Raw genomic sequence first — 26,832 nt, forward strand, 5'->3', positions numbered from 1 at the left:
TTTAGGTCTTCCCTGTCCCTACCCAACAAAGGAGGGGGAGGGCAATCATCAATACATATATGTTTTTTTTTTCCCTGAGGTAGGGTGTCACCCTAGCCCAGGCTGACCTGGAATTCACTATGTAGTTTCAGCCTGGCCTCCAACTCACAGTGATCCTCCTACCTTGGCCTCCCAAGTGCTGGGACTAAACACATGTACCACCATGTCCAGGCAAAATTTTTTTTAACTTAAATGTCTAGCAACAACTAAATGAAAGACCAAACACAGCTACACTTTTTTTTTGCAAGAATACTTCGAAGTTAAGATTTTGAGAGGCAACAGTAATAGAGAAAAAGTGAAGTTTCATGATTAATATGAATCGACACAATGAAATATGTATATACTTTAGGCTTCTGCTTACTTGGCAATTTTTGGGGAGGGGGTATGGTTGATGTAGTCTCATTCTAGCCAAGGCTGACCTGTAACTCACTCTGTAGTCCCAGGCTGGCCTTGAACTCAGAGCAGTCCTACCTCTGCGTCCTGATTAAAGGCGTGCACCACCTCACCCAGACTTACGTGGCAATTTCCAGGTGTTCTATTATTAAAAAACAAAAAAAAGGTACACAACTCAACAAGAACAGTGACCTTGATAATGTGGCCAAGTTCCTTTTACCTAAGTCACTTGAAGACATCCTCTTATTTAGGCCCTGCAAGAAACTGATGCTGGGCTGGAGAGATGGCTTACTGGTTAAGCACTTGCCTGTGAAGCCTAAGGACCCCAGTTTGAGGCTCAATTCCCCTGGACCCACGTTAGCCAGATGCACAAGGGGGTGCACGCATCTGGAGTTCGTCTACAGTGGCTGGAGGCCCTGATGCGCCCATTCTCTATCTGCCTCTTTCTGTCTGTTGCTGTCAAATAAATAAATAATAAATTTTTTTTTAAAAAGAAACTGATGCTCATTCCCTTATCGATGACATGAAGGCATTGTTTATGGTTGGGGCTTAGGACAGGGCCGAGAGCCTGCCGAACATGCACAAAGCTCTAGGTCAGTCCTTAGTACCACAAAACACAAAAAGTAGACATTGTTTCAGGCCTGCAGTTTTTATTCAAAAGGTCTTCTTATGCTACCCTACCAAGGACTAGCATCTCTTCCAAAGAACACTGCTGCCAGTAGGGGTTACCTAAGAACTTGAGAGGCTAAGTCTGCCAAGTACTTACTCCTGGGGTACTATAAATATGGGGTGTTAGAGTTGTCTCAAGTATGAAATCTATGCAAAACCCTCAAAATATAGGCAGAATGTTCAAAGCTCAAGGAAAAAAAAGTTTTTTTTTCTTTTATAAGAAAGTGCAACTGCAGTGTCTTTTAAATGATCTTCTAGAGAGTTCTGCAGAAGACGTAGCAATCTGACTCACAAAGGGCAGTGTTCCGCATGAGGAACTTGGATTCTCCCCAGAAAAACACAAAGCAAAATTTCAGGCAGCTTTCTGGAAAGAACCTCTTTATGGCAACACAGATGACAACGTATGATGAAGGCCTTCTGCGCGGGGCTGGCCCGGCCAGTCCCCCGCTCGGGGACAGCGGGTGCTTCCTGACGTCACCCATAGTAGGTGCTGCCCTTTGTTCAGCACAGGCTGCAGGAATGGAATCTGCTGGGAGAAAATCACAACTGGTTTTCATGGGTTTCAGTGTTTCTCGGGTCAAATATCAGTACTTCCAAATCAATCATTAAAAATAGAACATTTCCTCTGTGATTTCAACATTTTACAAAGTCAACGGACAACGGGAATGAAAGAAGAGCTTTTGGCGGCCGTCAGATCTGCAGCATCCGCTCAGCAGCTGCAAGGTTGTACAGGAAGTTTTCTGTTGCTGGTGGGAATCGTTTTTGCTTCAGGGCCTCAACATTGAGGACAATTTTTCCTCCATCATCGGAAACTTCTGAAAACGGGGCCAGGCTGGTGAAGATTTCTTTTGTTTTGAGAGCAATATCCTTTAATAGAACAGGAAAATGTGCAATTTGTTATCTACAAATTTGAAGTGTTATTTGTTATAAATTCTTCCTTGTTTTTTGTTTTTGTTTTTGGTTTTTCGAGGTAGGTCTTTCTCTAGTCTCTGGGTGGCCTTGAACTCATGGCGATTCTACCTCCACCTCCTGTGTGCTGGGATTAAAGGTGTGCACCACCATACCTGGCTCTTTTTTTTTTTTACAGAGACAGAGGGAATTGATGTGTCGGGTTCTCAACCACTGCAATTAAACTCCAGATGCTTGCACCACCTAGCATGTCTGGCTTACATGGGATCTGGACAGAGAACAAACCTGGGTCCTTAGGCTTGCAGGCAAGTGCCTTAACTGCTAAGCCATCTCTCCAGCCCTCTTCCTGGTTTTTAAGCTTATTAGACTACGAATAAATTTTGAAAACAGTGACTTAAAAAGTCTAGGTTAGTGGATGCTTGTGGATTCTTACTGCCAGACTTGCCTACTTTTCTCAGTTCTGACTTGAAAAGCATAATCTTTCCTTCCTACCTTTTCTTTGGCTCAGCAATCACCGTTTGTTCTTCCCTGAGTTCTAGGACAGGAGGCAATGGCAGCCTCCCAAGGCACTCTAGTCCACTTGGCAGCCACAGTGCTCACCACCAGCGTGGGCTTCAGCACCCCAGTCGCCCCACATGTTTCATCCATCACCATAGTGTCCTTGTGAATCCTTATCCCAGCACCTGCTGCTGCGCTGCCCCTGGCTACTCTGCTTGGAGCACAATGCTTGGCCACATGCCCATAAATGCCTTGAGTCACGTCAAGAAATTACCTGTATAACCTGGCTGTCAGACTGCTCCGGGTCTTCAGCCGACTGCACAATTACCTGGCCGATCTCTCGGTGCAGCTTGCCCATTGTCATGGCCTCTGGAGAGTGAGAAAGGACAGTCCGTGTGAGTACTTAGCAACTTACATGATAAAAAACAATCTAATGGAAAACTTGGAAGGCCATAGAGGAATCCTCAAAAAGCTGATAACCCTAGCTGGATGAGCCTTTCATCCCAGCACTCAGGTGGCAGAGGTAGGAGGATCCCCATGAGTTCAAGGCCACTCTGAGACTACATAGTGAATTCCAGCTCAGCCTGCGGTAGAGTGAGACCCTATCTCAAAAAACAAAACAAAAAAAAGGGGGGGCTGGAGGGATGGCTTAGTGGTTAAGGCACTTGCCTGCAAAGCCACAGGACCTCAGTTCAACTCCCCAGGACCCATGTAAGCCAGATACACAAGATAGTGCATGCTTCTGGAGTTTGTCGGCAGTGGCTGGAGGCCCTGGCATGCCCATTCTCATTCTGTCTCTCTGTCTCTCTCTCTCTCTCTGCCTCTTTCCCTCTCTCAAATAATTAAATAAAAATAAATTTAAATTTAAAAAGCTGATAACCCTCTACACAGCAATGTAGGCTAGAAGGCAAGGCATGATCATGACATACACAATGACATGGTCCAAAGATAAACCAGAGGCTGAAGAGAGAGCTCAGTGGTTAAGGTGCTTGCCTGCAAAGCCTAATGACCTAGGTTCAATTCCCCAGTACCCACATAAAGCTAGATGTTCACATACATCTGGAGTTCATTTGTAGCAGCTACAGGCCCTGGTGTGCCCATTCTCTCTCTTCCTCTTCTTGCAAATAGATAATCAATTAAAATATATATTAAATGGGCTGGAGAGATGGCTTAGTGGTTAAGGTATTTGCCTACGAAGCCTAAGTACCCAGGTTTGATTCTCCAGTATCCACATACAGCCAGCTCACAACAGTGGCACATGTTTCTGGAGTTCATTTGCAGTGGTGAGCGGCTCTGGTATGCCCAGTCTTTCTCTATCTGCCTCTCTCTCTCTTTCTCTCTCTAATAATAAAATAAATTTTTATATTAGAGAGGTAGAAAAACCAAACCAAATTTCTCCTTCATATCATCTACCTGACACAATACTGTTTTACTCAGACAAAAGTGAATTGGAAGGTCTGACTACATGTAAGTTGTGACTTTAAGGCAAAAGCCTGACCTTCCTGTCCAATTCTTTACAGTTAAGAATTTAAGCATACGTTTCCGGCAGGAATGTTGTGAAACAAGCACTTCCTGTCAGGCCAGCGGGGCACTGTGGGAACCAGCCAAGCCACAGGAACTATGATGGTACTGCTGTCTGCAGTGACATTTACAGAAAGGTCGGTTTGTCCTTGAAGGGAGACAGATTCAGAAGAGACAGCAGGGGGTGGCTGCCCTTTCCCGTCCTCAGCCTCAGCACCAGCACCCTCAGGTGGCTCTGGACACAGCCATTTCCTAACACCCTGGCTTTTCAACAGGCAGTCCTTTTCAACTTTTCAAAGGACGGAGCTTACAGTTTGAATTTTTTATATGAACAGGATGCTGTGCACAATTTTAAAATAAATGTAAAGAAAACCAGTTCTTGGGCTGGAGAGATGGCTTAGCGGTTAAGCGCTTGCCTGTGAAGCCTAAGGACCCCGGTTCGAGGCTCAATTCTCCAGGACCCACATTAGCCAGATGCACAAGGGGGCGCACGCATCTGGAGTTCGTTTGCAGTGGCTGGAAGCCCTGGCGCGCCCATTCTCTCCCTCTCTCTCTCTCTATCTGCTTCTTTCTGTCTCTGTCACTCTCAAATAAATAAAAATGAAGAAAAAAAAATTAAAAAAAAAAAAAAGAAAACCAGTTCTTGTTTTACTGATTTGAAGTTGTTGGATAAAACCTTGCACAATCAAATTCTATCTAACAAAGAACCCTTAACTAGACAACATTCAGCTGTCCCCACTTTTTTTTGGGGGGGTAGGGTCAGGCTAACTTGGAATTCACTATGTACTCCCAGGGTGGCCTCGAACTCAGGGTGATTCTCCTACCTCTACCTCCCAAGTGTTGGGATTAAAAGCATGTGCTACCATGCCCGGCTGACCCACTTTAAAAATTTTTTTTTTAAATTTATTTGAAAGAGAGAGTCAGATATATAGAGAGAATGGGTGCGCCAGGGCCTCCGGGCACTGCAAACAAACTCCAGATGAGTGCAGCACCTTGTGCATCTGGCTAACGTGGGTCCTTAGGCTTTGCAGGCAAGCACCTTAACCACTATGCAATCTCTCCATCCTTACCCCCACTTTTAGAAAAAAGGTAAGAAATCATACAAAAGCTACCACCAGTAATCCTATCCAAACTGCTAGCATGTCCAGTTCTACAAAAACAAATGAAATTGAGCAGGGCATGGTGGTGCACACCTTTAATCCCAGCATTCGGGAGGCAGAGGTAGGAGGATCACTGTGAGTTCAAGACCACCCTGAGACTCCATAATGAATTCCAGGTTAGCCTGAGCCAGAGTAGGACCCTACCTGGAAAAAACAATAATAAATAAATGAAAATTTCTAGACACCGAAAAATCCCTCTTACCTCAGTACCTAGCTAAACAGATGCTAAAATATTGTTTTTCTGTTTTTGTTTTTTGTCCAGAAAATCAGCTAAAGCATATAGTCACACTTATGTCTCAGGTCAATAATGGAACAAAGGAGAAGAAAACAGAAACTAACCTTTTGCAAGTGGAGCGATGGTGATTTCACTCTCTGCCAGATTCACAAACACATCATAGAGGTCTGGTCTATTGCTCACCTCCAAGTCCACAAAGCCAGCAATGTAACCTGCATGAAAAGTTTGGGCTCACTGTTATTTGGGTCAACATATCAGAAAGCCTCGGCATGGTGGCACATGCCTTTAATCCCAGCACTCAGGAGGCAGGGGTAGGGAAAGCGCCATGAGTTCCAGGCCAGCCTGGGCTGGAGCAGGACCCTTGCCTTGAAAAGCAAAAGAAAGAAAAAAAAAAAAACAAAACAAGCAAACACACAAATTAGAAAGTAGCATGGACTCAACCAATGTACCATTCTGCTCTTCTTTCCCCTCAGACCTGTGTCCTCAGGAAACCACAGCCACATCCCTGGAGACCATCTTTCACTGCTTCCAGATCTGATACAGTAAATATTAAAGGGCTCAGGAGACTTCTAGAATGGGTTGTTAAGATGACTGGTCCCATACTCTAGCCACCTCCTAGACAGTATAGTTACAAAAAACCTGGTGCTTCTGTTGTTGTTTTATAGTGCTGGGGATAGAACCCAGTGCCTCATGAACGCTAAGCAAGTTCTCTACTACTGAGCAATACTCCCAGTTTTTTTGTTTTGTTTTGTTTGTTTTTTTGAGGACTAATTTCTCACAGCTTAGGTTTTAAATTCCCAAGTGAAGTAAAAACATTAGCAACAAAAAGCAATACCTACAAGTAGAAACCAGACCCAAACTAAATCACAGGAGAAAAATTTTAAATATGACAGAATGATACTACAGGTTACTGAAAAAATGAGGCAATGAAGCCGGGCGTGGTGGCGCACGCCTTTAATCCCAGCACTTGGGAGGCAGAGGTAGGAGGATCCCCATGAGTTCAAGGCCACCCTGAGAATACTGAGTGAATTCCAGGTCAGCCTGGGCTAGAGTGAAACCCTACCTCAAAAAATCAGAAGAAAAAAAAAATGAGGCAATGATTCAGTAAATGTCCTGGATCCAAGTGATTATGCCTATGAAGAAAAGAAATGGCTGGGCGTGGTGGGAACACCTTTAATCCCAGCACTTGGGAGGCAGAGGTAGGAGGATCGTATGAGTTTGAGGCCACCCTGACACTACATAGTGAATTCCAGGTCAGCCTGGGCTAGACTGAGACCCTACCTCAAAAAAAAAAAAAAAAAAAAAAAATGAAATCAGGGGTGGGCGTGTGCAGTGATGGGACTGAGCCCGGGACCTTGGCATGCGAGGCAAACACTCTACCAACTCAACTACATTCCCAACCCCCAAGAGGACCTTTTAGTAGCATGAAATATAAATGGAATCATAGAAAGTTAAAAAAAAACAAGCCAACCCGTATTGGTAAAAAGTTAAGATTTCGGGCTGGAGAGATGGCTTAGCGGTTAAACGCTTGCCTGTGAAGCCTAAGGACCCCGGTTCGAGGCTCGCTTCCCCAGGTCCCACGTTAGCCAGATGCACAAGGGGGCGCACGCGTCTGGAGTTCGTTTGCAGAGGCTGGAAGCCCTGGCGCACCCATTCTCTCTCTCTCCCTCTATCTGTCTTTCTCTCTGTGTCTGTCGCTCTCAAATAAATAAATAAATAAATAATATAAAAAAAGTTAAGATTTGTACAGATATAAAAGAATAAATTATACCCATATCCTGTATGTAAGTATAGTATCATTTAAAAGTCACTATGGTTTTTTTTTGAGAAAAAATATGAACTGGTTCAAAGCCAAGTCTAAACATTCAAAATCTTAAAGGCATAGTGGTATATGCCTTCAATCCTAGCACTAGGGAGGCTGAGGTAAGAGGATCACAGTGAGTTCAAGGCCTATCTATCTATGCTAGAGTGAGCTGCAGGTCATCCAGGACTAGAGTGAAAAGAGAACTAAAAGTAAATCACTGAAAAAAAAAATATTTAAGGTTAAAACATGAAGCTGAGGATGCAGTTCAGCGGTACTTCTACCACTAGCCTTGGTTAATGTTCTGAGACCCTGGGTTCAATCCTCAGCACTAGTGGATGGGGAAAAATTAAAATGAAAAAAATTTGTGCATTCAAATACAATTTATTTATTTTTGTTTTTTTTAAGGTAGGGTCTTGCTCTAGTCCAGGCTGGCCTCAGACTCAGAGCAGTCCTCCTACCTTTGTCTCCTGAGTGCTGGGGTTAAAGGTGTATGCCACCAGGCCCTTAATCACAATTAAAAAAATTTTTTTTGTTTTTGTTTTTATTTATTTGAGAGAGACAGAGAGAGAAAGAGGCAGATAGATAATGGGAATGCCAGGGCCTCCAGCTACTGCAAACAAACTCCAGATGTAACCGCCACATTGTGCATCTAGCTTACGTGGGTCCTGGGGAATTGAGCCTTGAACTGGGGTCCTTAGGCTTCACAGGCAAGCACTCAACTGCTAAGCCATCTCTCCAGCCCCACAATTTTTTTTTTCCAAGGTAGGGTCTCAGTCTAGCCCAGGCTGACCTGGAATTCGCTACGTAGTCTCAGGATGGCCTTGGACTCATGGCGATCCTCCTACCTCTCCTCTGAAGTGCTGGGATTAAAGGTGTAAACCACCATGCCTGGCTTCACAATTTTTAAAAATAAAAAAAGAAATTAAAGAGGAAAAAAAAAAATCAAAGCTGGGAGATGGTTCAGTGGTTAAAAGTGCTTTTCCGGCCGGGCGTGGTGGCACATGCCTTTCTTTAATCCCAGCACTTGGGAGGCTGAGGTAGGGATTACTGTGAGTTTAAGGCCACCCTGAGATCCCATAGTGAATTCCAGGTCAGCCTGGGCTAGATTGAAGCCCTACCTTGAAAGACCAGGAAAAAAAAGTGCTTTTCTGCAAAGCCTGCTGGCCCAAGTTCAATTCCCCAGCACTCATGTAAAGCCAGACACAAAATGACACATGTCTGGAGTGTGTTTGTAGCCACGAGAGACCCTGGTGTGCGGGTTCTCCATCTTTCTCTCTCTCTCACACACAAACGCATGCAAATAAATAAAATATTGTTTTTTAAAGAGGGAGGCCTGGAGAGATGCACTTCCTCAGCAAGCATGAGAGCCCAAGGGGGCCTGAAACCGCCTGACTTCCAATCTCCAGATCCCATCTCTCTCTGCTTGCAAATAAAGAAATACATACATTGAAAAAATCTTCAGATCACATTTAAAACATCAAGGTATGGCCAGAGCAGAGACTGAAGAATGTTCAAAGAATTTTCAAAGCTTTGCAACTCTGGAATTAGTCAAAGGGGATTCTAGCTCAAAACAAGACCAAGCAAGCCGGGCGTGGTGGCGCACACCTTTAATCCCAGCACTCAGGAGGCAGAGGTAGGAGGATCCCATGAGTTCAAGGCCACCCTGAGAATATAGAGTGAATTCCAGGTCAGCCTGAGCTAGAGTGAGACCCTACCTCAAAAACAAAAACAACAACAACAACAAAAATAACAAAACAAGACCAAGCAGAGAGCTCCCAACTCCACTCAAGCAATTCAGGGCACAACACAGGCGCGCGCACACACACACACACACACAGCCACATACAAAGAGAAATGAATAAATACATACAATACAAAAGAGGGAAAAATAATTTCATTTGTGATCAGAATTTCCTTCAGGAATATGCACACGCACACTTCAAAGGAAATGTAAACCCTCCCTTAAGCAGAGCCTGTCGCCCCCGGTACGCGCGTGGCTACCTGTGTACGCACGTGGCTACCTATGTACACGCGTGGCTACCTATGTACACGCGTGGCTACCTACCTGTGCACAGCTGCAGGCCTTCCAGTTCATCAGCGTTGAGATGCACGTAAGAATGCAGGATGCTCCAGTCTTGTCGATGCCACACCAGGGCAGGCAGAGTCCTGGGAGATCAAGGCAAGAACTCAAATCACATAGCAAAGGCTTATCACTTTACAGACTTGCCTGCTCTTTTGCCAGAGGAGATCCGTGAATGTGACTGTCTACCTAGGAACAGAGGAGCTCCAAACATACTAAGGCCTCTAGGCATCTTCACACTGAAGCAAGACCTTGGAGTTTTTTCTTGATTTTTTTTTTTTTTTTTTTTTTTTTTTTTTGGAGGTAGGGTCTCCCTCCAGCCCAAGCTGACCTGGAATTCACTCTGTAGTCTCAGGGTGGCCTTGAACTCACAGTGGTCCTCCTCCCTCCCAAGTGCTGGAATTAAAGGCGTGTGCCACCCTGCCTGGCTCAATGGCGTTTTTTTTTGTGGGGGGGGAGGATGATTTTGAGGTAGGGTCTCACTCTAGCCCAGGCTGACCTTGAATTCACTATGGAGTCTCAGGGTGGCCTCAAATTCACTGAGATCCTCCTACCTCTGCCTTCACAGTGCTGGGATTAAAGGCATGTACCACCATGTCCGCCTGTTTTTTTGTTGATTTGTTTTGTTTTTATTTGTGAGACAATACACTGAAGACTGGCATGGTCTTGAACTCATGACAATCCTGCCTCAGCCTACTACATGCAGGAATTACAAATGTGTGCCACCATGCCCAGCTAAAGCCATGTTTTAAATAGTACTTTTGGGATCAGATAGGCTATAGCCACACATAAACTCCATATATCTTCATATAATAATGTTTCGCTACAAGTGTATTTAAGGAAATCTACATTGTTTGTAAACAAGTACAATGTGCTCTGCAAGTTGGACTGGAACTTTACATGTAAATGGAAAATGTAGGCAATCTCTAGCTTGCAGGGTCTACTTTGGATATCACCCCGAAAACTCCTCCCATGGCAGCCTGCAAAGGGGTACAGGAAGGAAAACTAGATGCATCAGTCCAAGTAGTTCTTAAACAGCCTCTTTACATGAGTAAGTCTAATAACTTAAGGTGAGGCTGGACAGATGGTTAAGGCACTTGCCTGTGAAGCCTAAGGACCAAGGTTTGACTCCCCAGGACCCATGTAAGCCAGATGCACAAGGTGACGCATGTGTCTGGAGTTCATGTGCAGTTGCTAGAGGCCCTGGTATACCCATTTTCTGTCTCTCTCTCTAATAAATAATGAAATTAAAAATAATTTAAGGTGCCTTATTTATATAATGCCTGACAAGCATAAACCCAGACAAATGTCAACACTTCCTTTGTCCCTTCCTGCTTTTAAAAATGATCTAAGAACATTAGATTTAGTAAATAAAAACCCACTGCATTTACTGTAATAATAGAGAGCTGAGTAAGCTGAACAGAAGGAAAAACTTACAAACAGAAGATAGCAAACTCAGGCTGGAGAAATGGCTTAGCGGTTAAGGTGTTTGCCTGCAAAGCCAAAGGACCCAGGTTCAACTCCTCAGGACCCAGGTAAGCCAGATGTACAAGGTGACACATGTGTCTGAAGTTCATTTGCAGCGGCTGAAGGTCCTGGCGCACACATTCTCTCTCTCTCTGCCTCTTTCTCAGATAAATAAATTAATTAAATAAAGAGTGCAAACTGGCCCATGGGTTAGCTGCCTGTCTTTGTAAATGAAGTTGTAATGACACAGCCATGCTCATTCATTTGCACACATTGTCTAGGGCTGCTCTTCTGCTTCTCAGTAAGCTAAGACTTTGGGAAAGAGACCATTTGGTTGACATGCCTAAAGTACTTATTACCTGTCAAACAGTTTGAACTCCCTGCTTCAGCACAGTCCTCTTTTAAAAAAATATATTTTTATTTGTTTTCAGAGAGGGAGAAAAGAGAGAGAATGGGTGCACCAAGGTCTTCGGCCACTGCAAACAAACTCCAGGTGCATGCGCCACTTTGTGCATCTGGCTTTACTTGGGTGCTGGGGAATTGAACATGGGTCATTAGGCTTTGCAGCCAAGTGCCTTAATGGCTGAGCCATCTCTCCAGCCCTCGTCCTCTTTCTAGTTAAACAATCTGTCCAAATTCAGTGTCCTTGAGCCAAGTGCTGCTTTTCCCTTGGACTAATGCACACGATTCTGAACATGCAACAGAACGCAACACATACTAGTAAAGTTTACACTTTGTGCGGGTGAGAGATGTGTGCATGTAAGCGTGCAGATAAATGTGCCCTTGTGCATGTGTGCAGGCCAAAAGAAGACTCAGGTGTCTTCTATCATTCTTCTGCCTTATTTTCTTGTGAGAGAGCCTCTCCCTGAACCTGGAACTCACCACTTTATTTTACTTCTGCCAGACTGACTAGCCATGAAGACCCAGTACTCCTGTTTCTGCCTCCGCAGCCCTGGGGTCACAGGCACACACAGCCACGGCTGGCTTTTTACGCAAATGCTGGGGATCAAAGTCAGGTTCTCCTGCTTGTGCTGCAAGTGCTCCTGCCCACCGAGCCAACCCCCCCGCCCCTAAAGTTTTTAGAAGTTAGTGATGGTTACCTGGTAAACTCCTGGACAGCTTCTATTTTGGGGTGATAGACGACAATTCGTTTTTTTAGCATCAGCGCTGTGTGTAAGATAACAGTTTCCATTCCAAACTGAGATACAATGTCTTAAAATAAAGAGAAATTATAATATTATTGCATTAAATATTATGTGATAGTACAGGTTTATTAAAAAAAATTGGGGGGAGGGAGGGAATTAACATGGGATTTTTTTTATAATCATGAAAAATGCTAATAAAAAAATATCTGTATCAGGCTGGAGAAAATGGCTTAGCGGTTAAGACATTTGTCTATAAAGCCAAAGGACCCAGGTTTGATTCCCCAGGACCCATGTAAGCCAGATGCACAAGGGGCACATGCATCTGGAGTTCATTTGCAGTGGCTAGAGGCCCTGGCATGCCCATTCTCTCTCTGTCTCTCTCTCTCTACCTGCAAATAAATACAATTTAAAAATTAATAAATATTAAAAAATCATATCATATGAATACAAAAATATTATTTTTTTATTTGCAAGCAGAGAGACAGAGAGAATGGGTGCACCAGGGCCTCCAGCTGCTACAGAAAAACTTCAGAGGGATGTACTTCTTTGTGTATCTGGGTTTATGTGGGTACTGGGGAATCGAACCCAGGTCATTAGGCTTTAAAGGCAAGTGCCTTAACTAGACATCTCTCCAGCCACCACCCCCCCTTTTTTTTTAAGGTAGGGTCTCACTTTAGTCCAGGCTAAACTGGAATTTACTCTGTAGTCCCAAGCTGGCCTCAAACTCACAACAGCCCTCCTACCTCTGCCTCTCAAGCAAAATTTTGTTTTGTTTCGAGGTAGGGTCTCACTCTAGTCCAGGCTGACCTGGAATTCACTATGTAGTCTCAGGTGGCCTTGAACTCACAGCAATCCTCCTACCTCTGCCTCCCGAGTGCTGGGATTAAAGGCGTGCGCCACCACGCCCGGCTCCAAGCAAAATGTTTAATACACAGAATGCATGTGGGGAAGTGGTGCTAAGCACAAAAGCACCTCGGCTGGTTGACAGGCACACAGAATCATCTGTCTACTCTCCAAGATGCGTACCGCAGCCACCAGTAACTCTGCCCCAGAGAACTCCAAGTGGGTGCCCAGAGGAAGCCAGATTCACAGACAAGTGGAATCAATGATAGGAAGGAGAAATAAAAGTTTCTTGTTAAAAGAGAAAATTCACCGGGCATGGTGGCACACGCCTTTAATCCTAGCACTTGGGAGGCAGAGGTAGGAGAATCGCCGTGAGTTCGAGGCCACCCTGAGACTACCTAGTGAATTCCAGGTCAGCCTGGGCTAGAGTGAGACCCTACCTCGAAACCTCCCTCTGTCCCCGCAAAAAAGAGAGAGGTCACTATTTCCTGCACTGTGGCACTACTTAAGTCCTTTTCAGTCCTCTTGATCTCTACAAGATGCTCAGAAACCAAAAAGTACAGAGGATGAAGACAAGGCAGGCACGCAGTTGCTGTGGGAGGCTGTGACTGCCAGCCCTTGTCTTCAGAGGACCCTGGAGTCTGGGGCTTAGCTCCAGGCTGCCTGTCACGGTGAATTTCAGGGCAAGACTATATGGAGGACTCTGGGCCAGTGGCCTGAGCTTTCCAGGGGGAGGAGCTGACTGCTAGGGTGTGAGGGAAGAAAAACTATAAAGTCAGTGGAGACCTTGAGCCATGACATTGAACTTATGATCACGGGCAAAATAATGTGGTGTCGGGCATGGTGGCGCATGCCTTTACTCCCAGCACTCGGGAGGCAGAGGTAGGAGGATCGCTGTGAGTTCGAGGCCACCCTGAGACTCCATAATGAATTCCAGGTCGGCCTGAGCTACAGTGAGACCCTACCTTGGAAAAATAAAATTAAATAAAATAAAATAAATAATAATGTGGCAAGGAATGTCACAATGTTTTCCTTTGACAGAATTCTAACTCAGTAAGGCAATCTGAGCTGAAGTGCCCTCCCACGTGGAAAGCATGTGGTACTAACAAACATGACTTGGGCTCTGCATTTTTATGTTGTTTTACCTTTGATGGAACCTGCCAGGTACGCCTTCCGGGCATCAAAGTCTTTGCTAAGGAAAGAGCCATTCTCTTCACTCTGGCAAATCCCCTTGGTGAGAACTGCAATGTAACTTTCCATCATTTTAACTGTGGTCCCGTATTTCAGATACATTCTGTAAGAAAGGACAAAAAGCGCCAAGGCTTTAGCTTGGCAGAATAACATGGAGAGATGGACTAAGGTGAGGATCTGGTACTTTCCTAGAGTCTAACACCAACCTGCTACTACGTGTCTGAATGTCTGAACCTCTCTGTGTTTCTCCTCTAATTTGGTTAGAAAACAACACTTGCCAGAACCGAACAATTCTTGAAGGTGGTTCTCTCCTGACATCATAGAAAACCACTCCTATTCAGAATTAACCATGAGCCTTCTGAGGTGCATTATTCCCAAGAATTTAGTATTCTTCTTATTATTATTTTTAAGAAGGGCATGGTGGCGCACACCTTTAATTCCAGCACTTGGGAAGCAGAGGTAGGAGGATCTCCAAGAGTTTGAGGCCACCCTGAGACTCCATAGTGAATTCCAGAGTGACACTACCTCCGAAAATACATACATACATGTGTGTGTGTGTAGTTTTTTCTTTTCTTTGTTTTTTTGAGTGAGGGGATAAGAGAACAGGCATGTCAAGGCCTCCAGCCGCTGCATATGAACTCTAGACACATGTGCCACTTTGTGCATCTGGCTTATGTGGGTCCTGGGGAATCGAACCTACGTCCTTTGGCTTTGCAGGCAAGCATCTTAGCAGCTAAACCATCTCTCCAGCCCTAGTATTTTTTTTTCACAAAAATATTTTCAATTTCTTCATTTGTTTATTTGGTTTTTTGAGTTAAGCTCTCATTCTAGCCCAGGCTAAAAAAAAAAAAAAAAAAAAGTTTTTATTTATTTGCAAACAGAGAGGGGGAGAGAGAGAATGAATGTGGGTATGAGAGGGCCTCCTACCACTATAAACGAATTCCTGACACATGTGCCACTTTGTGCATCTGGTTTTACTTGGGTACTAGGGATTCGAACCTAGGCTATCGGACTTTGCAAGTAAGCACCTTTAACTGCTGAGCCATCTCTCCAGGCCTGTATTCTCTCTTTTTGTATCATTTCACAACTGGTATTCTTGGATTGTGTAAGTCTGCTTTACTGCTGTGCTTTCCTTTGACAAGGAGTTTAATACATTCTTTACACAGAAAGCAGTAATTAGTTGCAGAACCCACACTTAACAGCAGAGCTCCCAGAGGGAGCTGTAGATAACGAAGAAATCCACACTCGTTTACATTTCTAGTGATAAATGAACATTAGACATCTGTCATCAAGACCTCCAGAACATGCTAACAGGAAACTGGCCAAGTTTATAGCTCACACACGGAGTCAGGCTCTTTTCCCTGAAATCTCTTCTAGTGACGGTGTGCTGCAGTCAGTAGTAGAGGGTGTGCCTAGGCTGCCTAAATCCCTGGGTTTGATCCCTAACTCAAAAAAAGAAAGAAAAAAAAAAGGGGGGGCTGGAGAGATGGCTCAGTGGTTAAAGGTGCTTGCTTTAAGCCTGAAGGCCCAGATTTGATTCTTCAGTACCCATGTAAAGCCAGATGTGAAAAGTGGAACAGAGACATGGATTTAAAAAAAAAAATAAAGCTGGGCATGGTGGCACACACTTGCCTTTGATCCCGGCACTCGAGGTAGGAGGATTGCTGGGAGTTCAAGGGCAGCCTGGAACTAAACAGTGAATCCCAGGTCAGCCTGGGCTACAGCGACTCTACCTCAAAAAAAAAAAAAAAAAAAAAAAGTAAAAGAAAAAGAAAATGAGACATGACTGGGCCTTTCAGCAGCTGATATCAAAGGAATTGGGGAAGAAAATAAAACTGATGCTTAGGGGCTGGAGAGATGGTTTAGTGATTAAGGCACTTGCCTGCAAAGCCAAAGGATCTAGGTTTGATTCTCCAATACCCATGTAAGCCCAATGCACAAGGTGGCACATGTGTCTGGAGTTCATTTGCAGCAGGCAAAGGCCCTGACATACCCGTTTGCTCTCCTCTCTCTCTCATAAATAGAAAAAAACAAAGTGATGTTTAAGATGGACCCACTGGAAATTATATTTATTACAGACTAAAAGAAAAAAATCAGTATTTTAAGTGATTATGATGTTGTCAATGAGGAGGGCTTTTGTGGACACAAACTGAGGAGAACAAGGTGGACAGCAATGAATACGGTGAGCTCTCAGATATGGAAACCCATGAACTCAAACACAAGCTTCCAGAGGGGGAATCTCTGATGGGATTAAAGAAGGGACCATGGGGCAGAGAGCATGGTGGAAGGAACCTTGGGCTTTCCTGAACACTCTTCTGAATCGTTGGCATTTTTTATTGTGCACTTTGTAGCTACCATGCCATTAACATGAGGAAACCGAAACACATAGAGTAATGGAGAAGTCACACCCAGGACGACTTGCAGGATGGGTCCTGGGCTAAGAGAGACACAGCAACTCCCACAAACGACTTCATAAGCCAGGCACGGTGGCGCACACCTTTAATGCCAGCACTCGGGAAGCTGAGGTAGGAGGATCACTGTGAGTCTGAGGCCATCCTAACATTACACAGTGAATTCCAGGTGCGTGAGACTGCTTAAAAACAAGGGCTGGAGGTAAGGCTTAATGGTTAAGGCACTTGTATGCAAAGCCAAAGGATCCAGGTTCAATACCTCAAGACCCACATAGGCCAAATGTACAGGTGGCACATGCATCTGGAGTTCGTTTGCAGCAGCTGAAAGCCCTGGTGCATTCATTCTCTCCCTTTCAACTAAACAAAATAAATTAAAAATAAATAAATAAAATAAGGTGGGCGTGGTGGATGCCATTAATCCCAGCACTTGGGAAGCAAAGGTAAGAGAATTGATGTGAGTTACAGGTCAGCCTGGGCTAGAGTGAAACCCTATCTATCTCGAAAACCACCCCCCCCAAAAAAAAAAACTCAGGCTGGAGAGATGAGATGGCTTAGTGGTTAAGTGCTTGCCTGTGAAACCAAAGGACCCAGGTTCAATTCCCTAGGACCCACATTAGCCAGATGCACAAGGGAGCGCACACGTCTGGAGTACGTTTGCAGTGGCTGGAGGCCCTGGTGTGCCCATTCTCTCTCTTTGTTGCTCTCAAATAAATAAAATAAACAAAAAATTTATACATATTAAAAAAAAACAACATAAACCTCCTCCATAGCTGGGTGTGGTGGCACACGCCTTTAATCCCAGCACTCAGGAGGCAGAGATAAGAGTACTGCCATGAGTTCAAGGCACCCTGAGACTCCATAGTGAATTCCAGGTCAGCCTGGGCTAGAGTGAGACCCTACCTCGAAAAATCAAAAACCAAAAAAAACCTTACTCCATGGTGATCCATGGAGTACAATGAGAGGCTCCTATTCAGACTTTGCCATTGGAAACACGTCTACCTGCGCCCAAAATGGAGGGGGGGGGGCCTGTACGTTAACTTTATCATCGTGAAAAGTGCTGTCTGCTGCTGTGGGGGTGTGTATACAGACATGTAGCCACATGCAGGCGTATGTACAGTATGTATGAGCACACATGCAAGGCTGAGTATGGGAGGGGCAGAAAACAGAGGAGGGGGCTGGCAACAGCTGAGTCCCTCTTCTTTGGCCCTGTGGCAGGAGAGGAGGACACAGACTACTACAGGAGCATGACTCCAGAGAAGCTAGAAACTCTGTGAGCTTCTTCCTGGAGAGGAAGCGGGGATTGTAGCAACCTTGTCTTCTGGACTCTGGAACAGATCCCACTGAGTTAGCTGAGTAACCTCGGCCTAACTCGATCCAGTGCACAGGGGCTTGCTGGAAAACAGCCACACGGTGCTTTGAGTTGGAGGCTACTGGCCTGCTTCTCTTCTCCCAGTAGCAACCGCCCCCGTGCTAGGGCCACATTAGTACACAGTTGTTCACGTGCCCAGTGAGCCACATACCCAGAATTTATCTGAGGGGAGCAAAGTGTCTTTTGCATTGTGGCTAGCTGTGTGAACAGTAACCCCTCGGTTATTATAGTCTTGCTGGGCGTGGTGGCACACACCTTTAATCCCAGCTCTCGGGAGGCAGAGGTAGGAGGACTGCCATGAGTTCGAGGCTACCCTGAGACGACATAGTGAATTTCAGGTCAGCCTGGGCTAGAGTGACACCCTACCTCAATAAAAAGAATACAGTTTAGCTGAAACTCAAGTAATGAGGTTTTGTTTTTTATTTTTGCTTGGTGCGCATGTGGGGAGGATGTGCATGTGTTAAGAAGGCAAAAAAAAGTAAACATACACTGAGAAAAACATTAATAATTCCCTTCACCACTAAACTGTTGGATAAGAGCCAAAGAACTGCTTATACATGACATGTAGAATTACAATGTGACCTAGTGATAATACTAAAACATGAAAACTAACTTTATAAAAGCCTTTATCACTAAAAAAAAAAAAAAAATACCTACATCTCTGATATATAAGATTTCATTAAGTCTTTTTTTTAATGTGAGAAAGAGAGAGAGAGAATTGGTGCACCAGGGCCTCCAGCCCCACAATTGAATTCCAGATGTGCACTACCTTGCGCATATGAGCGACCTTGCACGTGTCACCTTGTGCCTTTAGCTTCTGTGGGATCTGAGAAGTTGAACTTGGGTCCTTAGGCTTTGCAGATAAGCACCTTAACCACTAAGCCATCTCTCCAGCCCTCAGGTCCTTTTAACAAGATACTAGACTGACTGTTATTTGTTGTTGTTGTTGTTTTGTTTGTTTGTTCATTTTGAGGCAGGGTCTCATATTCCAGGCTGGTGTCAAACTCACTATGCAGCCAAGGCTGGTCATGAACTTGTGATCCCTTTGCCTCTACTTTCTGACCACCGTTACTACAAGTGTGCACCACCACGCCCGATTTATTGGTGTTGGGGATGGAAGCCAGGGCTTCATGCTTGCTAAGCAAGCACTGTACCAACTGATCCAAGGCTAGGACTAGGGTATGTGTGCATGTGTGTGACACACACACACATATTTCAGAGAGAAAGAGGCAGATAGAGTGGGCATGCCAGGGCTTTTAGCCACTGCAAAGTTAACTCCAGACACATGTGCCACCTTGAGCATCTGGCTTACGTGGGTCCTGGGGAAACGAACCTGGGTCCTTTGGCTTTGCAGGCAAGCTCCTTAACCTCTAAGCCATCTCTCCAGGCCCAGGACTAGTATATTTTAAGAAAATATTTTCAACAACTAGGATGACACTAAATGAGTCTACTTGAATCATGATTAATCAATTAATCAAAATTTCCCAGCCCTGTGGCATTCTGGCTAAGAAATATTTATTCCGTGCTTTAGCATAATTCAGTGTTGCATTACTTTCTCCCAAATGACTGTCACACAGAGCTCGACACTTATGAAGCAGCGCACTACTTCATAAAGCACTTAATTAAGGTAACAGATGACCAAAGGGGCAAAGGATCCAAGGCACCCAAAATCTACGAAAGCTGGGTAAGTTATTTTTTCTCTGCCTTGGGCCGTTTCCCAAATCAGAGGAGATCAACAAAGCAGAGAAGCCCTTTTTACAAAACAGCCTCTGCAGGGGTGACTGAGGGCTAAAACTACTTCCTCCTTGTAGAAATCTGCTGGGTCACAATTGAATGAGGTCTTCATTTGGCTACATTGGCTATATTAGCAGTGAGCACAGTTTTCATACAGACCTACACAATATCCTAGTGAAGGCGGCATATTTCTCTGGGTTAAAATCTTTGGCGGTCAGAACAATAGAAAAATGAGTCACCTGTCCAAAAGAAAATAAAAGTGTACTTTTAAAAGATGCATTAATAGAATTTAAGAGATACGTTAATAAAATAGTATTATTCTATCCTAGCACACCTCATGTATACAACATACCCATATTAAAAGGGAAAGACCAGGGCTAGAGACGTGACTTAGTTATCTGTGAAGCCCAAGAATGCATAGGTGAATCTACAGGTCCCACATAGCCAGACACACAGTGATGCAAGCATGCAATATCACACATGTGCACATGTCTGGAGTTAATTCACAGTGGCTGAAAGGCCCTGGCACACCCATTCTTTCTCACTCTCAAAAATGAAATAATAAGCCAGGCATGGTGGCACACGCCTTTAATCCCAGCACTGTGGAGGCAGAGGTAGGAGGATCACCATGAGTTTGAGGCCACTCTGAGACTACATAGTGAATTCCAGGTCAGCCTGAGCTAGAGTGAGACGCTACCTCGAAAACCCAAAAAAATAAATAAATAAAATAATAATAATAATAATAATAATAATAAAGGGGAAACACCAAAATGTACAAGTGCTCGCTTGCTTCTCTATCCTTGGTTTGTTTTGGCTTGTTTTGCTCAAGACAAGGTCTCACTATGCAACCTGCAAAGAACTTAGTACGGTTTAAGCCCAGGTTTGCTACAAACGTCAAATGCTAACATTACAGGTATATACCACCATGCCTGGCTAAAGAAACATCCTTTTAAAAAAGACCATATGTTTAATGTATTATATATGTTTAATGTGTGTATATATGTATATGTCCATGTGCAGGTAGAGGCCAGAGGACAACTCTGGATGCCATAGACAAGAATGCCATCTTCCTCTGAGATAAGGCCTTGGATTGATGTGGAGCTCAACAATTAAGGTAGACTAGCTGGCCAGTGAGCCCAGGAATCCACCTGTCTCCAGCTCCCCGGTACAGGGATTAAAGGCAGCCAGCACACCTGGCATTTTTATGTAGGTACTTGGAATTGAACTCAGGTCCTCACGACTTTAAGGCAAGCACTTTACTAAGTAAGCTTCGCTTCCTGGCCCCAAAATCCTGCTTTTTGTTTCTTTCCTCAAAATATTTTATTTTTATTTATTTATGAAAGAGAGAAAGAGAAAGAGAGAATGACTGCACCAGGGACTCTGGCCACTGCAAACAAACTCTGGATGAATACACCACCATGTGCATGCATCTGGCTTAGGTGGGTTCTGGAAGTTGAACCTGGACCCTTAGGCTTCTCAGGCAAATGCCTTAACTGCTAAGCCATCTCTCAGTACCCTATTGTAATTATCTTAAATTCTTAACTATCTTCAAATCTTGTTAGTTTTCAAATCTGAAAAACAAGCTACTATTTTTTTTTTTTTTTTTTTTTTTTGGTTTTTCCAGGTAGGGTCTCACTCCAGCCCAGGCTGACCTGGAATTCACTATGGAGTCTCAGGGTGGCCTCGAACTCACAGCAATCCTTCTACCTCTGCCTCCCGTGTGCTTGGATTAAAGGCATGCGCCACCGTGCCTGGCTCACAAGCTACTAGTGATGCTGCTGTAACTTGCCAGTCTACAACCCTACACACCTACACCACGCCCAGCTTCTAAATAATTTCTAATTATGGACACTACTTCTTACTTTTAATCAATCAAGGTTCTGAAATTACCTTATATCTTTATTCCATCAGACTATATAAGATTGATTAAAAGAAGATTCCTGAGTTGGTCACCACTCTTACCAACCACAATAAATTATTTATAGAATAAATGAAGTATGACAGAGAACATTTCCAATGAAAATAATACTTAATGTCTTTAAATGTGTATTGTGAAAAATAAGGTTTAAAGCTACGAGTTACTGTAATAATCTTGGACCATTTCAAATATTTTGAGGTGGATTTTTTTTTTTTTTTTGGCCTTAATGAAGTCTTACCTTTTTCAAAACTGAAGAATCTGGAACTTCAACTGTTGTGATATAAAACCATGTTCTTCTGTACTGACCAAAAACAAAGGGATGGAGAAGTTTGTTTTCATCCGTGAGACAGCATTTTCTGAGCAGCAGGTTCCTTAAGGAGGTTGTTGTGGAAGGGTAACACCACACCCACAGAGCATCTCCATTGGTGTCCTTTTCTATGGTGGAAAGATGGTCACTGTGAGAATGTCAAACAGCAGCAAGGAAGTGAATTGATTGGTTACTCAGAAGCTGTTAGTGGAGTCAGTTTTAACACCCCATGTCACAAACCTAGAACAATTAAGACCCCAAATCATCCTGAATTCATGACTTTTTTTTTTTTTTTTTTTGAGGTAAGGTCTCATTCTAGTCCAGGCTGACCTGGAATTCACTCTATAGTCTCTGGGTGGCCTTGAACTCACAGTGATCCTCCTACCTCTACCTCCTGAGTGCTGGGATTAAAGTGTGTGCCACCATGCCTGGCTTGTTTTTTTTTGTTGTTTTTTTTTTTTGTAGTTTTGCTCTAGCTCAGGCTGGCCTCAACCTCACAGCCTTCCTCCTAGCCCCGCCTTCAGAGAGCTGGGATGAAAGGTGTGCGGCAGCACTCCAGGCCTGAATTCGTGACTTTTTGTTTTGGTTAGGTTTAGTTTTTTTGTTTTTTGGTTTTTTTTGAGGCAGAGTCTCATGTAGCTTACACTTGTCTTGAACTCACCACATAGTGGAGGATGTCCCTGAACTTCTGATCCTCCTACCTCTATCTCCCAAGTGTTGGAAACAGGTGCACACCACTACATCCAAATTTATGGCTTTAAATTTTAGAATGCCTGAGTAAAAAGCTTTTTATAATAAACCATAAATGCAAAATGTAGCTTTAGATATTTGGAAACATTCTTCCTTTTCTTCTCTCACACTTTTTTTTTCTTTTTCTTTCTTCTTCTTCTTCTTTTTTTTTTTCCAAGGTAGGGTCTCACTAGTACAGGATGGCCTGGAATTCACTATGTAGTCTCAGGCTGGCCTTAAACTCACGGTGATCCTCCTACTTCTGCCTCCTAATTGCTGGAATTAAAGGCTTGCACCACCATGCCCAGCTCATCTCACACATCTTAATAATTTTAACCCAGTTAGATGAATTTTTAACAGACAGAAAAAGATTGTTAAAGTAAAAGGAAGAGGACTGGGGATATGGGTCAGGGGCAGAGCCCCTTGAGGCCCTAGGTTTGAGACCTAGTCCCTCTCTCTAAAAATGACAGAGATGATAAACTCTCTTTCAATTCATGGTATGTAGATTCTGAATTTGCTTTTTCAGTGCTGGAAGTAGAAATCACGGCATCTTGCATAATAAGCAAGGGCTCTACCACTATGCCAATTTTTAAAAAAATAAAGGTTATCCAGTCACATGTGTAGTCATATCACTAAAGTAAACACCTAAATTACAAAAAAAGGAAAAATCTGCCAATATACACTTAATGGCTTAGCAGTTAAGGTACTTGCCTGCAAAGCCAAAGGACCCAGGTTCGACTCCCCAGGACCCATGTGAGCCAGACGCACAAGGAGGTACATGTGTCTGGAGTTTGTTTACAGTGGCTGGGAACTCTGGCATGCCAATTCTCTCTCTCAAAAAAAAAAAAAAAATAAAACAAATAAAATGAAGCATAAAAAAATTTTTTTAAAACTGTGTCCATCTCAATCCTAAATAGCTGGTACTACAGATTGGTGTCACTCTGCCCATGTGCTCCTTTTATTTCGAACCAAACCCTTTCTAAGTGCATGGCAGTATGACAAAAAGGAAGCAGTTAATTGAATTTATGACCATGTCATTTTTTTCTTCACTGTTACTAGATTAAATCAGTTTAACTCAGCTGTAATTCAGAAGTACCCCCTGGCAGGACTAAGATGGCTGAGACACTTGGGTTTTGCTTTCAAGTTGTTTTAAAATCACATTAAAAACAAACACAGGAAGCGGTCCCTGGACAAAAGCACTCCTCCGAGCTCCTGAAACATCAACGAACAGATTTGCTAAGCATAAGCAATGTTTGCGCTCACTGCAGGGATAGATTCTGCTTAGGTGTATGCTAACATCTCACAAGTGTCAAGACCTGGGCTGGAGGGATGGCTTAGCGGTTAAGGCGTTTGCCTGAAAAGCCAAAAGACCGAGGTACAATGCCCCAGGACCCATGTAAGCCAGATGCACAAGGTGGCGCGTGCATCCGGAGTTCGTCTGCAGCGGCTGGAGGCCCTGGCCTGCCCCATTCTCTCTGTCTCTCTGATTCTCTCAAATAAATAAATAAATAAATAAATAAATAAATAAATAAATAAATAAATAAATAAATAAATAAATAAGAGAGGCTGGTGGGATAGCTTAGTACTTGTTTGACCGCAAAGCCAAAGGAACCAGGTTCGATTCCCCAGGACCCACGTTAACCAGATGCACAAGGGGCGCAAACATCTGGAGTTCCTTTGCAGTGCCTGGAGGCCTTGGCACGCTCATTCTCTCTCTCTCTCTCTCTCTCTGTCAAATAAATAAATTTAAAAAAAAATAGAGTCAAGACTTGTGTACCACCGTTCATTCATTCAAGCAGCCATTTGATTGACGCCTGTCACCTCGGGCCTGGTGCTTTCCTGAAACGCCCGCTGCCCCAGCACTGCCCTGGCTCACCCAAACTGGGCAGCGCCAAGATCGCCCGCCACCAACTTCCCCATCCACCAATGTATTCCTCGACGCTGGCCGGGTTCCCCCGAGTGACTGCGCAGCAGCTCTAGCCGCCAGCATGAGCTCGAGCCCACGACTTGGTAGACGTGGAGGCTCAGGGGGTTCTTACCTCGGCTCTGCCCTCCCTCCCCGGAGACGCGGTGCACAAATGACACCCCGTCACCTACACCACCCGGACCGTGGCAAACCGAAGACAATCGGGTACCACGAGGGGCATTGGGTCTCGGAGCCGCGGGGTGGGGGCGGCGCCGAGCGGGAGGTCACGCGGGGTCCTCGGGCTGCCTCCCGCCCCGCTGCAGGAGGCCGAGCCCCGCAGGCCAGGCCCGAGCCGGAGCCCGCCGCGCCCTCCCCTCGCAGGGCGGCTCCGGGCCCCGCAGGGCCGAGCCCGTCGGAGGCGGAAGTGAGGCGCAGGCTTGCGGGGCCCAGCGGCGGCGTCCTCACCGATCAGCCCGATCCCGAGCATCAGCTGGATGTCGGCCGCCTCCGCCGCAGCCATCTTCCGCCGCCGCTCCCGGCCACAGGCTCCGCCCACCGCCCGGGCCACGCCCATACCCGGAGCCACGCCCACAGCCGCGAAACCCCGCCTCCTAGCCGTGGCCCCGCCCCGTCCGGAGGCTCCGCCCCCGCCTCGCACTCCCCTTGCTCGCCAGGCCTCCTTCCAGCCCCACTTGCCTTAGGCCTTGGGCCTTTTCTTCCCAGAATCTTCCTCTGCCTCGGCCATTTGTCTAGTCTAGATCTTCATCCCTTGTCCTCAGCCCTCCCTTTAGTAGGCGTCTCCCATTCTACCTCTGAGCTTCAGTCCTGAAACAAAAAAAAAAAGTCACCTGCAGTGCTCAGCACTGAAACATCTCTGTGATACCTTCCAAGGCTCAGGGTCCATTTGCGGAAAGAATGTAAGATGCACTCTTCCACACACCAAATGGCCATGACCTTGCAGTGCCTGGCACTACCTACACAAGACAATGGCATCAAAATAAAAGACTGATTGAAAGCGGGAGAGGAGATATGATGGAGAGTGGAGTTGTGAAGGGGAAAGTGGGAGGAGTCATCATGGCTTATCGTCTATAATTATGGAAGTTATCAATAATAAAATTTTAAAATGCGCCACCTGGGCTGGAGAGATGGCTTAGTGGTTAAGGCACTTACCGCAAAGCCTCAGGACCCAGGTTCAATTCCCCCTAAGCCAGATGCACATGATGGTTTGCAGTAGCTTAAAGCCCTGGTGTGCCCATTCTTTCTCTCCCAAATAAATTTATTTAAAAAAAAAAAAATCAGGCTGGAGAGCTGGGCATGGTGGCACACGCCTTTAATCCCAGCACTCAGAGGCAGAGGTAGGAGGATTGCCGTGAGTTTGAGGCCACCCTGAGACTCCATAGTGAATTCCAGGTCAGCCTGTGCTAGAGTGAGACCCTACCCCGAAAAAAAAAAAAGAGAGAGAAAAAAATCAGTCTGGAGAGAAGACCTAGTGGTTAGGGCATTTGCTGGCAAAGGACCCAGGTGCAATTTTTCAGGACCCACGTCAGCCATATGCACAAAGTGGCACATGCTTCTGGAGTTTATTAGTGGCTGGAGACCCTGATGTGCCCATTCCCTCTCTCTCTCGCTCTCTCTCTCTCTCTCTCTCTCTCTCTCGCTGTCAAATAATTAAAAATAATTTTTTTGTTTTTTGTTTTTTTGAGGTAGGGTCTCACTCTCAAAATATTTTTAAAAAGAAAATCTTTTCTTTTGATGGAGGGAGAGCGTTTGAGTGGAGATGTTCATTGGGTAAAATAAATCAAACTAGGACAGCTCAGAGTGCTCTGACTTGAAGGTAACAACATAGCACAGTGTGTCAGTGACTGAGGGTGTGCTGCCCTGCAGTGGGTGTCAAGGAAGGCTTCTCTTAGGGAGGGACAATTAACCTGAAGGACCCTGACAATAAAATGTATGACTCAGGATCCCTCATTCTGGATCCTCTGTCGGCCCTCAGCCCCAAGACACACAAAGCCAACACAGGAGAAATCCTTGGTATCTACTGGAAGTACCCTACCCCCCACCAACTCTTTGGGTCTTTTCCTTTCTTTCTTTCTTTTTAGTTCATTCATTTATTTGTGTTGTGGTGTGTGTGTGTGTGTGTGTGTGTGTGTGTGTGCGTGCGTGCGTGCCAGCACCGATTCAGTTTCCCATTACCCATGTGCTAGATGCACAAAATGCCTCATGCATATTGAGTTTGTTTGCAGTCACAATGGGCCCTGACACTCCCATTCTTCTCTCTTTCTCTTTCTCCTTCTCTTCTTGAAAATAGGAAAAGATCATGACATCAAAATAAAAGAGAGACTCATCTCATTTCCTTAGAAGTACATGCTCAACCATGTTTATTGCTGCTCAATTTATAATAGCTGGGAAATGGAACCAGCCTAGATGTCCCTCAACAGATGAGTGGATAATGAAGATGTGGCACATTTATACAATGGAGTTCTACTCAGTGGTAAAGAAAAATG

The 26,832-nt window shown here is 44.8% G+C and overlaps 1 protein-coding gene across 2 annotated transcripts; it reads right to left on the minus strand.

The window, feature by feature from the left end:
* Positions 1 to 1,062: 1,062 nt before the first annotated feature.
* Dennd10 (DENN domain containing 10) lies at positions 1,063 to 24,886 on the minus strand. 2 transcript variants are annotated; one of them, XM_045155748.1, is made up of 9 exons: positions 24,794 to 24,886; positions 21,625 to 21,821; positions 19,628 to 19,707; positions 13,909 to 14,057; positions 11,876 to 11,987; positions 9,294 to 9,394; positions 5,529 to 5,636; positions 2,783 to 2,877; positions 1,063 to 1,968 (listed from the first exon to the last, which is right to left on the minus strand). In XM_045155748.1, exons 1-9 carry the CDS (start codon positions 24,846 to 24,848, stop codon positions 1,792 to 1,794), a joined length of 1,074 nt encoding a protein of 357 aa, XP_045011683.1. In that variant the 5' UTR covers positions 24,849 to 24,886; the 3' UTR covers positions 1,063 to 1,791. The 2 variants fall into 2 exon arrangements, with proteins under 2 accessions (XP_045011683.1, XP_045011686.1); XM_045155751.1 differs by lacking the exons at positions 19,628 to 19,707; positions 24,794 to 24,886 and having other exon boundaries at positions 21,625 to 21,760.
* Positions 24,887 to 26,832: the final 1,946 nt, after the last annotated feature.

The sequence above is a fragment of the Jaculus jaculus genome, chromosome 1, assembly GCF_020740685.1.
Source record: "Jaculus jaculus isolate mJacJac1 chromosome 1, mJacJac1.mat.Y.cur, whole genome shotgun sequence".
NCBI lineage: Eukaryota > Metazoa > Chordata > Mammalia > Rodentia > Dipodidae > Jaculus > Jaculus jaculus.

Bases quoted from the DNA above. Each gene is read 5' to 3' on its own strand.
- Dennd10 (XM_045155748.1), bottom strand. From the start codon at position 24,848: ATGGCTGCGGCGGAGGCGGCCGACATCCAGCTGATGCTCGGGATCGGG. The intron at 11,988-13,908 runs GTAAAACAACAT...CTTTATTTTAAG, and splicing joins CCTGGCAGGTTCCATCAAAG to ACATTGTATCTCAGTTTGGA. The intron at 1,969-2,782 runs GTAATTTCTTGA...GTTCTATTAAAG, and splicing joins CTGACAGCCAGGTTATACAG to GATATTGCTCTCAAAACAAA.